Source organism: Kogia breviceps, chromosome 2, assembly GCF_026419965.1.
Source record: "Kogia breviceps isolate mKogBre1 chromosome 2, mKogBre1 haplotype 1, whole genome shotgun sequence".
Classification (NCBI taxonomy): domain Eukaryota; kingdom Metazoa; phylum Chordata; class Mammalia; order Artiodactyla; family Physeteridae; genus Kogia; species Kogia breviceps.
The window spans coordinates 169,745,813-169,759,731 of record NC_081311.1 but is presented as its reverse complement, the minus strand read 5'-3'; the positions used below and the strand labels follow the sequence as shown (position 1 = coordinate 169,759,731).

Sequence of the window (13,919 nt, the reverse complement as noted above, 5' to 3'; positions counted from 1 at the left end):
TTGAAAACCTCTTAAAGTGAGTTTATACTGAAATATATAATTTATATAGCAATTTGAATAAAAAGACTAATTTTGTTTTTTGCAAAATACATGATACTGCAACTTAAAAAACACCCAAAACACTGAATATTTTCCAATTTTCAATTTTTTTAAGAGTGATTAAGAGTCAAGAGATAATGACATAGTGGCCACAAGGTATATAATAAAGCACACCATTTATAGAATAAAAAGGCTATTACACAGGGGGAGGGTTAAATGAAGCACATTAGCAGCCCTCCAATCCAAAACAAAATTTCTACATTTACAAAAGTCCAGCTAATTTTATTTCATAATGACATTTTATGATAGGGTAACTTACATTTCAGTTTCACAAAATATATTAACATTGCAAAATAACCATTTAGTCAACAAATATTTACTAAGTGTCTAATATGTGTCAAGCACTTAGTTCTAGGCACACAGGATAGGGCAATGAACAAAACAGTCAAAAACATCTGCCCTCATGGAACATGAAGACACACAAAGTTTCATGACAAAAATGAAATAAAAATAAAAAAGAGGAATTATTTGTTGGTTTTAAAAGGCCAAGTGCCAAATATCTCTTCACTCCCCGTATGTAATATTCTACATAATAACAAAGAATGGAAATCCAGCCCTGGAATCTCTTACCTTAAATCTAAGCAACCACTTAATGCATAAATGGAGCAAATAAAAGAGGTAAGGGAAAAAAGCATTGAAAGGTTAGTTGGAACTTCAGGATGTGAAGAGAAAGGAAAAAAACAAAGAAAAAACAAGTTAAGCATTCAGCATTAAAAAATAATGTTTCAGTAGATCATAGAAAGAGTGGTTAAAGCAGAATGTGTCATGAACAGGAGTTTTTGGATGAAATTATATGACACTTTTATTTAAAAACAACTTTATTAAAGATTTCTTCAAATTAGTGACCCCTAAACACTAAAAAGTACAAAAAATGAAAGGGACTACAGATTCCCTAAAGAACATTTACTTGAGGATTAAATAAGAATTGGGGGATCACCTTTTTATTATATAAGTGGGGAAGTACAAATATGTTTTATATTCTAAGTGCCCTTTTGTCATTAAATTCTGACAGGATCCTAAAATTGTCTATTAGCAGTTGTTAGCCTCAAATAAATCTCAAAAGATTTTCCCAAGTTAGAATAAATTTCAGTTATTAATTATCCATCCAATTGTACATCCTATTTTAACATGCTCTTTAGTACTATAAACTAAATGCATTAGGTGTTCATTATAAAATTAAATATCAAATTTCAGATAATAATGCTTATATCAAAATTGTAAGAAAGAAAAAGATTTTTTAAAAAAATTTACACCGTACATATTCTTTTACCTAGATCTACATTAAATTTAGATTTAACTGATTTCTAGCCATACTTGTGTGAGGTATATTTTTTAAATTTAAATTTGCTTATATTAGACACAAATCAACTGCATGAACTGTACAGTTTCACTTATAGGCATATACGTATTTATTCAGCATCACATTTGAAAAGTCACTGTCTTTCAAATTACTGCTGAGATGCAAACTTTAAATAACCTAATACTTAGCTGAAGCTCTGAATAGTTTCTTAAGTATGAACACCAATTTAAATGAAAGTTATATGCTCCTCAGTTGTGATTATGGTACTTTACATACATAGCAGGCACTTAAATACATTTTTAAAGATAGCCAAAATATACAATGACTATCTACTCAAAAGCAGTGGAAATAGTAATTCACATATTAGTTTTATCTATATTATTCTCACCCAAAATGTTGAGATAAATTTGTTTTAGAAAAATTCAAAGTACATGTTTGTTTATATATGTTCTTTCTGAAAACTAATGCCAAAAGTCTGCTGATATTTTCAAGATAAAGCAAATACTTTAATAACATACTGAATAATTTTTAATTAGTCATACTAAATCATTAAAAGATTAGAAATATAATACCACATTTATTTCCAGATCTATATGAGGTATTTTCTTAACTGATTAAGCAAAAGCAATTCAGTCAAAGATGACTGTTTAAAACTTGAGAACATAACACTAAGAAGAAAGAAGGATAACATAGTTATAGTGGTAAGAAATCTTCAGAACTACAAGTAGGCCAAGACTTGATCCTCTGGAAAGAAAAGATAAACGCTTAATTTTCTAAAGAGTTAGTTCCATTATAGGCTATTGTTTTTAAGCTGGAAAAAAATTATACTTACCTTTACTCCATGTCCAATATCATCTAGAATTGTATAGTCAATAGGTTTCCTAATATAACGAACTGGTCGTTCAAGGTTGGCTGGAGCAATAATCTTATGTGTCCTTGAAGTGTTTTTATTGGTAGTCAAAATACCAATTTCTCTTCTTGCAACTTTCTCTTTATGAATATCAACGGTCTACAAAATATAATATAAACACAACACAAAAATGTATAGCTCTAATATCCAGAAAAATAAAAATACTTAGTGGTTTAATATCATTATTCATATTCTTTTTTTTTTTTTTTTTTTTTTTTTTTTTTTGTGGTACGCGGGCCTCTCACCGCTGCGGCCTCTCCCGCTGCGGAGCACAGGCTCCGGACGCGCAGGCTCAGTGGCCATGGCTCACGGGCCCAGCCGCTCCGCGGCATGTGGGATACTCCTGGACCGGGGCACGAACCTGCGTCCCCTGCATCGTCAGGCGGACTCCCAACCACTGCGCCACCAGGGAAACCCCCCATTATTCATATTCTTAACCACAACTGCTAACTTCTCCTTTTGGGACCAATACTGACTTTCTCCCTTTCTAGGCTAAAGCAAGGGATGGGAAACCATGGCTGGCAGACCAAATTTGGCCCACCACCTATTTTTTACAGCCCCAAAGCTAAGAGAGGTGTTTACATTTTTTTAATGGTTGAAAAAAGTCAAAAGAAAAATAAGGTCTTGACATGTGAAAATTATATGGAATTCAAATTTCAGTTTCCATAAATAAAGTTTTATTGGAACACAGTCATTCTACTTGCTTACATATTTTCATAATATAATGGCAGAGGTTGAGTAGTACTAACAGAGACCTTATGGCCTGAAAAGCATAAAATATTTATTAGCTGGCTTTTTACAGAAAAAGTTTGCCAACCTCTGGATTAAACATGCTAATTTTTCCCCTCTCCATTAAGACTTAACCTTATTAAGAAAGCCCCAGTGAAGGAATTCCCTAGTGGTCCAGTGGTTAGGACTCCATGCTTTCACTGCTGGGGGCCTGGGTTCAATCCCTGGTTGGGGAACTAAGATCCCACAAGCCATGCAGTGCAGCCAAAAAAAGGAGAAAGGCCCAGTGATTAATCTGGTTCCATTTAAAAATAACCTATTAGTATAAATTCTATTAGTGTTTAAATATTTTTTTATTAAAAAAAGAGAGGCCTAAACTATAAATATAATGTTAAAAATAAGAATCATTTTTTACAGAGAAACTTGTTTACTGAGGCAATGCTGTTTATATTTTATCATAACAAAATGCTTGTAAAATATTTCATTATTTTATTAAATGTTCAAAATAGGACATAATTTAGTTCATAACAACAGTGTGTTTTTACTCAGTTTTCTATTTGCTGAGAGAGGGCGAATTTAAGCACTGGTAATTAATACATTAAAGCAGCATTTTTCAAACTGCAAGGTGCAATTTAGTGAGATGTGAGCAGCAATAATTTTAAATGAAAAAGACAACATACACATATAAGGTATTTTTTCTTAAAATATGTTATGTATATAAATACATACATTAAATTGTGTATTGGATGGAATAGAAAATGTATTTTTAACTGTGAGTTGCAGTTTAAAAAGTTTGAAAAATACTTCACTAAAATTGTTCACATCTCTTGCCACCATTCCTGGCTCAAGCAGCAATTAACAGACACTTTTGCTATTTCCTCCCCAAACCTACTTAAAGTTACCCTGTCTAAAGAATAACTAGGTAGTAACACAGAAATGGAAATGAAAGATAACCATCATGACATTTTTTAATATGACTTTAAGAAATCTGAACACTGATTATTTATCCTTCTAAGCTACCTAAAGTGTGAAGGAAACCTGAAACAAATTTGAAGCCTCCCATTTCAACCAACAGATCTTAAAAGAAACAGAATCTATAAGTTCATAACTAATAAATATCTAAATGAAGCGTCAGATCGAATACTGGCCAAGGTAGTGACCTTATCATTTTAACTTTTTAAGAAAAAAATAGGTTTAGAACTTTTTCGGTGCATATTAGAAAAATTACAAAATCTGCTTTCCTTTTCAACTGATTGAGGGAGCTATAACAGAAAAAAAAAAGGTTGCACATTAGTGACAATATTGGAATTTACTTATTTTTAACTTTAGAGAAATTGAAATTAATCATATTTTACTTTTGGATAATTTTTAATGAGTCTTTCTGAATTATGAAAAATATGAGCTAGGAAGATTTCATACTTACCAAGTATACTTCAAAATAACCAAAAAACCCCAAAATATGACACTTATTTTTTATATATAACTGGCCTTTGTTATACCAATAAAAGAAAATTTATTAGAGAATGTAATCCTCTTTCAACATTGTTTTCATTCTGCTTAGTTAGAAATATAATTATCTTATTCAGAAATGAAAACAAAAGGATGTAAACCTAATCAACAATAACAGAATTCTAAACTTAGGGCAAACTGGAACTTCAGATTTCAAATTTTCCTGCTAGAAATATTAATAAATCTCTGGAGAATGGAAAGAGGAGTAACTTTTCATTATTATTTGCACTAATATACAGTTATATTTTATAACAAGCACATATTTTAAACTGTTTGAAAAAACTGAGACTTTTTTAAAAGCATTAAAACAATTAGATCATACCTGGGGACTGGGGGCACTTACATATTACTTATATATTTTCTTTATGTACAAATAAACACACAGCCCAAACCTGTATAAGCCATTACAGTAAGCATAAAAGAAAGACCAACACAGCAAAAGAAACGATCACAGAACTTTTATATATAAGCCGAAATAAGGGATAGTTGCTACAATAGGGCATAAAATTAGGCTCTTAGCTATCTAGAGAAGTCAAAGTATAAATAATGAGTTACAAGAAAATATACATCCCTTCATTAGAAAAGTGACCATGTGCCCAGCACTAAACTCTTAAAGGAACTGGTTGAAGGAATTATGAGACAAATGTCCGTTTTTGCTTCTTATATTAATTCTCATCAAAACTGAAGGCATATTTTAAAACGTAATTCTTAACAGCATATGTCTATATGAAGCCAAAATAATCTAGTTTGGTTATACATTTCTAGTTGTCTACTCTAAAAGAATACTAGAGCAGGCTTTCTCAACAGCAACACTACCAGCATTTTGGGCCAGATAATTTTTTGTTGTGGAAGGGCTGTCCTTGAGCATTGCAGGTTGTAGAGAAGCATCCCAGTAGATATCTATAGCACTCCCCACCCCAAGCTGTAACAACCAAAAATGTCTGACATTGCCAATTGTTCCTTCGGGGGTAAAACTGCTCTGACAGAGAACCAGGGATGTAGAAGAAGGACTAATTCATTTGTCTCCTACATTATTCACTCTCAAATGTCAACTGTTTCCAAACTTTGTACAAGAGTTGATTTATGATTAATGCCTCTTGTGACTGCCAAATATCAATATTTGATGTCATTAACTTTTAAAAATCATCTAAAATAATAAAAGTAATATATGCTTAAGAAAACCCAAAGGTATAATTTGTGAATTGCCATCCTAATACCACACTGAATTGAACTGTAGGAGTTCCCATAGACAGAATCAAATATACCTTCAGAACATGGCTATGATTTTATCTTAAGTCTGAATAACAACTTTTAACGGAGAACAATAAATCTATTACATAAATAAGGAGGAGAAAGTTTGGTCCAGAAGATTCTGAAGTTTTCAGCAACTGCCTAATTCACATTTTTCAAAAATTTCTCTGGTAGAAAATACAATCATTTTCAAATTAGACAGAGTAATTTAATGAATACCCTCCATATACTTAACATCCAGCTTCAACATTCATCAACTCACAGCCAATTGTCAGTTTTTGGTTTTGTTTTGTTGTTGTTGTTGTTGTTGTTTTTTTTTTGCAGTACGTGGGCCTCTCACTGCTGTGGCCTCCCCCGTCGCGGAGCACAGGCTCCGGATGCACAGGCCCAGCAGCCATGGCCCACGGGACCAGCCGCTCCGCAGCATATGGGATCCCCCCAGACCAGGGCATGAACCCGTGTCCCCTGCATCAGCAGGTGGACTCGCAACCACTGCGCCACCAGGGAAGCCCCGATTGTCAGTTTTAAAAGAACTTTTGTAAAGCTCCTAAAACGTATTTTTAAATATGGCTTGTATGTTTCTCCTGAATCAGACTCGTAGCTTTCAGTAATCACCATTGCCTTTGCCTTCACAACATACTTTGACATTACAATGCTGAAATAAATTGTTAAATTTTGGAAGTACGAATTCAACACTGATAGCTAGTCAGAATTTTAATAGTAAGAAAAGTATTTTCCACTTATCCTGGATTTCTAAAGTTACTAGTTATATGCCAATAAACTTACTCTCATTTAGAAGAGGCCTCAATAATAGCACTCACCTATGGCAAGTGGAAAATGTGTTTAACTAGCAAAGAAGACCAAAACTAATGCAAGTACACTGCTATTAATACTATTATTGTTTGTTACCTGTTAACCAACAAACACACCAAGTAATATTGCTGCAACTGTGCAAGAGTTAAATATCTTTTCTCCCACAGTTCCTTAAAAATTTGTTTCTCCACCCTTTAACAGCTATTGCCAAGGTGGTCTCACATGCTGCAGGCTCCCCCCATGATATTTCAACCACTCAGTGCCAAACCCAGGCTCCTCTAGAATACCTCTCATGGCCTTGACTTTCAGCTCCTCTGCAAGCCTGAGCCCCCTCCCACACCTCCATCATGGGCCCAAGCACATGCTCAGGCCACAGCAGATGACAGGAAGGTATGTATAAAGTATTTTGTCTTAGGGTTATCCACGCATTGTCCCATTACCACAGATAACTGAAAGTAGATTGTACTGGATAGCACTACCTCAGTCAGCTGCCCATCAGTGTGGGAAAACATCTGCAGTCAAACAGTTACAGTGGGTTAACTCAACTAAGTTGGGTGTTTTAAAATGTGTCTCCATTTTTTTACATAAGTAAGTTAATGTTTCAAATAAGCATTTACTTATTTTAATTACAAATATGCTTTACACTATTCATCTTTCATAAAACAAATTAGTTATTCACAAACTGAATGGGTAATTTTCAGTTGTTTATTTTTTATAAAATGATATAAACTATAAATATAAACTTAATTAGGAACTGTATAAATCCTACTTTCTATACATAATTACACATTGATAACCATTAGTGGGATTTCCTTAATTTAAAATCGGGAATTTTTAAACAAATCTATATACATAAAGTTGTTTCTTAAAAAATTTATTATTTATTTATTTATTTTTGGCTGTGTTGGGTCTTTGTTGCTGCATGAGGGCTTTCTCTAGTTGCAGCGAGTGGGGGCTACTCTTCATTGCGGTGCGCGGGCTTCTCATTGCGGTGGCTTCTCTTGTTGAGGAACCCAGGCTCTAGGCGCGCGGGCTTCAGTAGTTGTGGCACGCAGGCTCAGTAGTTGTGGCTCACGGGCTTAATTGCTCCGCGGCATGTGGGATCTTCCCGGACCAGGGGTCAAACCCATGTCCCCTGCATTGGCAGGTGGATTCTTAACCACTGCGCCACCAGGGAAGTCCTACATAAAGTTTTTTAAACAAAAAATTACCCTACATGGTGAGTTCCTCAGGGTTTAAACCTCCCATTGCCTTTTAGTAGTCCCTAAACCCTTAAGAAGAATCACTTCCATTCCTATATTATTTTACAGTCATTCCTTTCTATCTCCTCTACTTGTTACGTGCTAACTACTTCAACATCTGGCCCAGTAAGTTCTAGTTAGCTCTTGGGACGGTGGGAGAAACACTGCTTTGTAAGTTCTTTATGTTGTCTTTTGCCCTCTCTTGATCTTCTTCTAAGCCATGCTGAACTGAATACAGACAGTATTGACTGCTTTTAGTAGTTAAGAGAAGAATTTTAATTTACAAGTTTATAAGAATTTTAGCTTGAATAATGTTCTATAAATCTTTTTTAACATCTTTATTGGAGTATAATTGCTTTACAATGCTGTGTTAGCTTCTCTTTATAACAAAGTGAATCAGTTATACATATGTTCCCATATCTCTTCCCTCTTGTGTCTCCCTCCTTCCCACCCTCCCTATCCCACCCCTCTAGGTGGTCACAAAGCACCGAGCTGATATCCCTGTGCCATACGGCTGCTTCCCACTAGCTATCCACCCTATGTTTGGTAGTGTATATATGTCCATGCCACTCTCTCACTTCGTCACAGCTTACCCTTCCCCCTCCCCATATCCTCAAGTCCATTCTCTAGTAGGTCTGTGTCTTTATTCCTGTCTTACCCCTAGGTTCTTCATGACCTTTTTTTTTCCCCCTTAGATTCCATATATATGTGTTAGCATACAGTATTTGTTTTTCTCTTTCTGACTTACTTCAGTCTGTATGACAGACTCTAGGTCCATCCACCTCACTACAAATAACTCAATTTCATTTCTTTTTATGGCTGAGTAATATTCCATTGTATATAAATCTTTTTTTACCTTACCAGAAATGGACACAAAATCATGGACACAGTAAATAGCATTCATCCTTACACATGCTATACTGACTTAACAGCAGCTCTGTGTGCTTTGCTTATACAAGTATTCAGTAAAAATTAAACGTTTGCTCTGACAACTACACATTCTTGAAAAATATTTAATGTTAATTTAACTCTTACTCTCAGCTTGAAGATTAAAAATTTCATTTGTATTTTAAATAATATGCTTCCAAAGAATTGATAGGATAACAGCAACAAAGCTAGAGGTGGAATTTCTTTAAAATTTAACACCCTTAAAATATCTAAGGTAACGCACATCAAGAACCTATCCTAACACTGTCTTACAGATACAGTGAGTATGGTATAGATTAGTACACTACCTAATACTATATGGTCTTTTTAGTACAAAAAGCTTCTGATACTAAATATTCATAATCAACTCTATCTTGTTTTTCAAAAAACATTTGCCATTGGGAGAACGGGTTATTACTTTGTTTTGCTGAATTATTTCTTCCTGATACATAGTTGGTAGAGTCAGTGGAAATTCTATCCTCAGATTCAAAATGAAAGTAATCTGGAAATAGTTCAGTTACATCAGAGTGATAGAGGGTTGAGGTGAGTAGGGCACAGACTGAGGTAAACAGCAGAGCCAGCAGAATAGAAAGACGAAAAAAGCAAATATAAATCAAGTTCATTTGTGAGAATCTCACAACTGTGAAAATAAAAATTCAAAATGGAAGACAGCTCATAAATCATCTACTCAGTCCTATCATTTTACAGGTTAGAAAACTGAAGTTCAAATAAGTCAAATATCACACAAGTCAGCAGAAGGACCAGAGTAAAATCTAGATTCCCCCACCCTCTCCCTCCCAATCCTCAGTGTTCATCTCTATTAAAATGGAGAAAAGAGCTAGAGCACTAGGAGGCTCAAAAGTGGTAAGGTTCCTACCTAGGAGATAGGAAAAAGATACTGATGAGGAAAGAAATTGAATACCTCAGATATCTAATATCTACTGGTCCTTAACCACTCTACCAGACAACCCTTAACAACTCTTGACACCTACTATTCCAGTATACATGTGATCTCATCTTTGACCTGACTGAACTTCACTCCATTTCTTTGCTTCTTCAACCCCACCTTCTCTCCAAATTCTGCCAGCCTGGTATTTTTGCTCCAAATGCAAAAATAAATATGACCTCAAGATATCTTGAGAACATTGTAACTCCCTCTAAAAACATAATAATGTTTTTAATAAAGCATGATAATAATAAAATTTAAGTACCGAACACTTGAAAACCAGTATTTTGGAGCAAGAGCCTACAAACTATAGCCCACATGCCAAAACTGGCCTGCAGCCTGCTTTTATACGATCCACAAGCTAAGAATGTTTTTTACATATTTAAACAGTTGCTTAAAAACACACAGCACAGGAATTTGCTGTCAGTCCTGTGGTTAGGGCTCCACACTTCCACTCCAGGAGGCACGGGTTCGATCCCTGGGAACTAAGATCCCGGATGCCATGCAGTGTGGCCCAAAACAAACAAAAAAACATACAGCACAAAGAATCATATGAGACTGAAATCCTATGTGGCCCACAAAGCCTAAAATATTGACAATCTAGCCCTTTACAAAAAAATCTGCCAATTCTTGCTTCAGAGTATTTACTGAGCATTTGCTTTACAAACCGAAAACATTTTCTCTTATACTATGGAATCATATTTCATTCTAAAGAGCATCAAAAGAACTTTGATATTCAATTGACTTTTAAAACAAAGGACTCTACATACATTAAATGAAACTGAAAAAATTTTCAATCCTTAAGGTAAATGCTAAGAGTACATAAATTTTATTTTATTTATTTATTTAATTTTTTTGGGGGGTGGTGTACACGGGCCTCCCACTGCTGTGACCTCTCCCGTTGCGGAGCACAGGCTCCAGACACACAGGCTCAGCAGCCATGGCTCACGGGCCCAGCTGCCCCACGGCACATGGTACCCTCCCAGACTGGGACACGAAACCACATCCCCTGCACTGGCAGGCGGACCCTCAACCACTGCGCCACCAGGGAAGCCCAGTACATAAATTTTTTAAAACTCATTTCTTAGCTATAGTCTCTATCGGCCCATTTCTCCTACTCAACTCCTCATCCAACATACTTCAATATATTTCATATAAACTTAACAGCTGTTGTAGAGTTGCAGATCCCTTGCTTTTCCAAGTATTGCCCTCTAGACACTCAACTCCAAATGAAGGAGGCTCAACATATTCTTGACAGCTCTGACTCAGGCCCCTGTTATTTCTGACCTACCAATCTCTATCCATTCATCTCTCCCATTTTTTACTTATTCCATTAGAACAGCTTGAAAAGATAGTTTTAAACCATATTAATTAAATATATAATAGATTTATGTGATACTCAAAAAGAAAATGTTCTCATTAACTGAATACATATACTTACAACTTAGAGTAAACTTAATCGCCTTCCTCCTTAAGGTTGCTACACTTTTCTACAAAAGAACTACAGAATTCTAATCAGAATACAGATGATTACTTTCACCCTCATTTTCCTACTGCCATTATCTACCCACACAATCTCTCCTACTTTATCTCACAAACTAATAAAAAGTTGTCCCTCCTTTTTAGGAACTCTAATATATTAATTTCTCTTCTGCATTTGTACTTTTCTTCTTAATTTCTTCTTTGAGTTCTTTGCCAAGATTTCAAACATGTGGAAATTTTAAGACTCTGAAGTATAAACCTCAAAATTCTATATCAGATTAGCAATATGTCAACATCCCTTTTTCTACAGAAAACCAAGTTCATCTATTCCGTCATTTAAAATACCAGTGACTATTTCCTCTAGGAGGTCCTTTCAGAATAAAAATCTACCTGTTGCTCATTAAAATTCACCAATACTTTTTTTTTTTTTAGTTTAAGACACAGCAATACAACAGCAATAAATTATATGATGTCTACAGAAGTTTATATGGGATGTGAAGAAACCATTATAGGGGCAAATTCAGATTTAAGATTAAATAACAAGAAATCCCTCTGAATGGTCTGATGGATTTAACAGAAATATAAGGTAGGGGGGACCTTCAAAATGGCACAGGAGTAAGACGTGGAGATCACCTTCCTCCCCACAAACACATCAAAAATACATCTACATGTGAAACAACAACTACAGAACACCTACTGAACACTGGCAGAAGACCTCAGACTTCCCAAAAGGCAAGAAACTCCCCCACGTACCTTGGTAAAGCAAAAGAAAAAAGAAAAAGCAGAAACAAAAGAATAGAGATGGGACCTGCACCTCTGGGAGGGAGCTGTGAAGGAGGAAAAGTTTCCACACACTAGGAAGCCCCTTCACTGGCGGAGACAAGCGATGGGTGGTGGGGAAGCTTCGGAGCTATGGAGGAGAACGCATTAAGAGGGGTGCAGAGGGCAAAGCGGAGAGATTCCAGCATAGAGGATTGGAGCTGACCAGCACTCACCAGCCTGAGAGGCTTCTCTGCTCAACCACTGGGGTAGGTGGGGTCTGGGAGCTGAGGCTCGGACTTCAGAGGTCAGATCCCAGGGAGAGGACTGGGATTGGCTGTGTGAATACAGCCTGAAGGGGGCTAGTGAACCACAGCTAGCCAGGAGGGAGTCCGGGAAAAACTCTGGACCTGCCTGAGAGGCAAGAGATCATTGTTTCAGGGTGCATGGGGAGAGGGGATTCAGAGCACCGCCTAAACAAGCTACAGATAAGGGTGCGAACCACGGCTATCAGCTTGGACACCAGAGATGGGCATGAAACGCTAAGGCTGCTGCTGCAGCCACCAAGAAGCCTGTGTGCAAGCACAGGTCACTATCCACACCTCCTCTCCCAAGAGCCTGTGCAGCCTGCCACTGTCAGGGTCCCATGATCCAGGGACAATTTCCCTGGGAGAACCCAAGGTGTGCCTCGGCTGTAGCAATGTTACGCCGGCCTCTGCCACCGGAGGCTCACCTCACATTCCGTACCCCTCCCTCCCCCTGGCCAGAGCCCCCACATGGGACCTACACACAGAGGCAGAGCCAAATCCAAAGCTGAACCCCAGGAGCCGTGCAAACAAAGAAGAGAAAGGGAAATTTCTCCCAACAACCTCAGAAGCAGCAAATTAAACCTCCACAATCAACTTGACGTACCCTGCATCAGTGGAATACCTGAATAGACAACGAATCATCCCAAAATTGAGACTCTGGGAGCAACCGTAGACATGAGGTTTGCTTTTTGCATCTAATTTGTTTCTGGTTTTATGATTATCTTAGTTTAGTATTTACAGCTTATTATCATTGGTAGATCTGTTTATTGATTTGGTTGCTCTCTCTTTTAAAAAAATATATATTTTTTTCTCCTTTTTCTCTTTTTGTGTGTATGTGTATGCTTCTTTGTGTGATTTTGTCTGTACAGCTTAGCTTTTACTGTTGTCCTAGAATGCTGTCCGTATTTGTTTTTTCTTTTTGTTTTGTTTTTTACTATAGGTTTTAGTGCTTGCTCTCTTTCATGGATTTGTTTATTGGTTTGGTTGCCCTCTTCTTTCTTTCCTTTTTAAATTACTTTTTAATTTTTAATAAATTTTTTAATTTTAATAACTTTATTTTATTTTTCTTTCTTTCCTTTCTTTTCTCCCTTTTCTTCTGAGGCATGTGGCTGACAGGGTCTTGGTGCTCCAGCCAGGTGTCAGGCCTGAGCCTCTAAGATGGGAGAGCCGAGTCCAGAAAACTCACAGTGCCGCGTAATATCAAACGGCGAAAGCACTCCCAGAGATCTCCATCTCAATGCTAAAATGCAGCTCTACTCAATGACCTGGTAAGCCAGTGCTGGACACCTCATGCCAAACAACTAGCAAGACAGGTACACAATCCCACCCATTAGCAAGAGGCTGTCTAAAATCATAATAAGTTCACAGACACCCCAAAACACACCACCAGACGTGGTCCTGCCCACCAGAAAGACAAGATCCAGCCTCATCCACCAAAACACAGAAACTAGTCCCCTCCACCAGAAAGCCTACACAACCCACTGAACCAAACTTAGCCACTGGGGACAGACACCAAAAACAATGGAAACTATGAACCTTCAGCCTGTGAAAAGGAGACCCCAAACGCAGTAACTGAAGCAAAATGAGAAGACAGAAATACACAATAGATGAAGGAGCAAGGTAACAACCCACCAGACCAAACAAA

At 36.6% G+C, this 13,919-nt stretch overlaps 1 protein-coding gene across 50 annotated transcripts in view; it reads right to left on the bottom strand.

Moving 5' to 3' along the window:
• ABI2 (abl interactor 2) overlaps positions 1-13,919 on the bottom strand; it is a 105,291-nt gene that overhangs the window by 44,573 nt on the left and 46,799 nt on the right. For 27 of the 50 annotated variants that reach the window (XM_067026614.1, XM_059053413.2, XM_067026624.1 and 24 more), the window contains one exon: positions 2,232-2,408. In XM_067026614.1, coding sequence (XP_066882715.1) covers positions 2,232-2,408 — 177 coding nt within the window. Of the gene's footprint in view, positions 1-669; positions 688-2,231; positions 2,409-13,919 lie in introns of all 50 variants that reach the window. The other 23 variants (XM_067026632.1, XM_059053394.2, XM_067026611.1 and 20 more) reach the window with 1 other exon arrangement.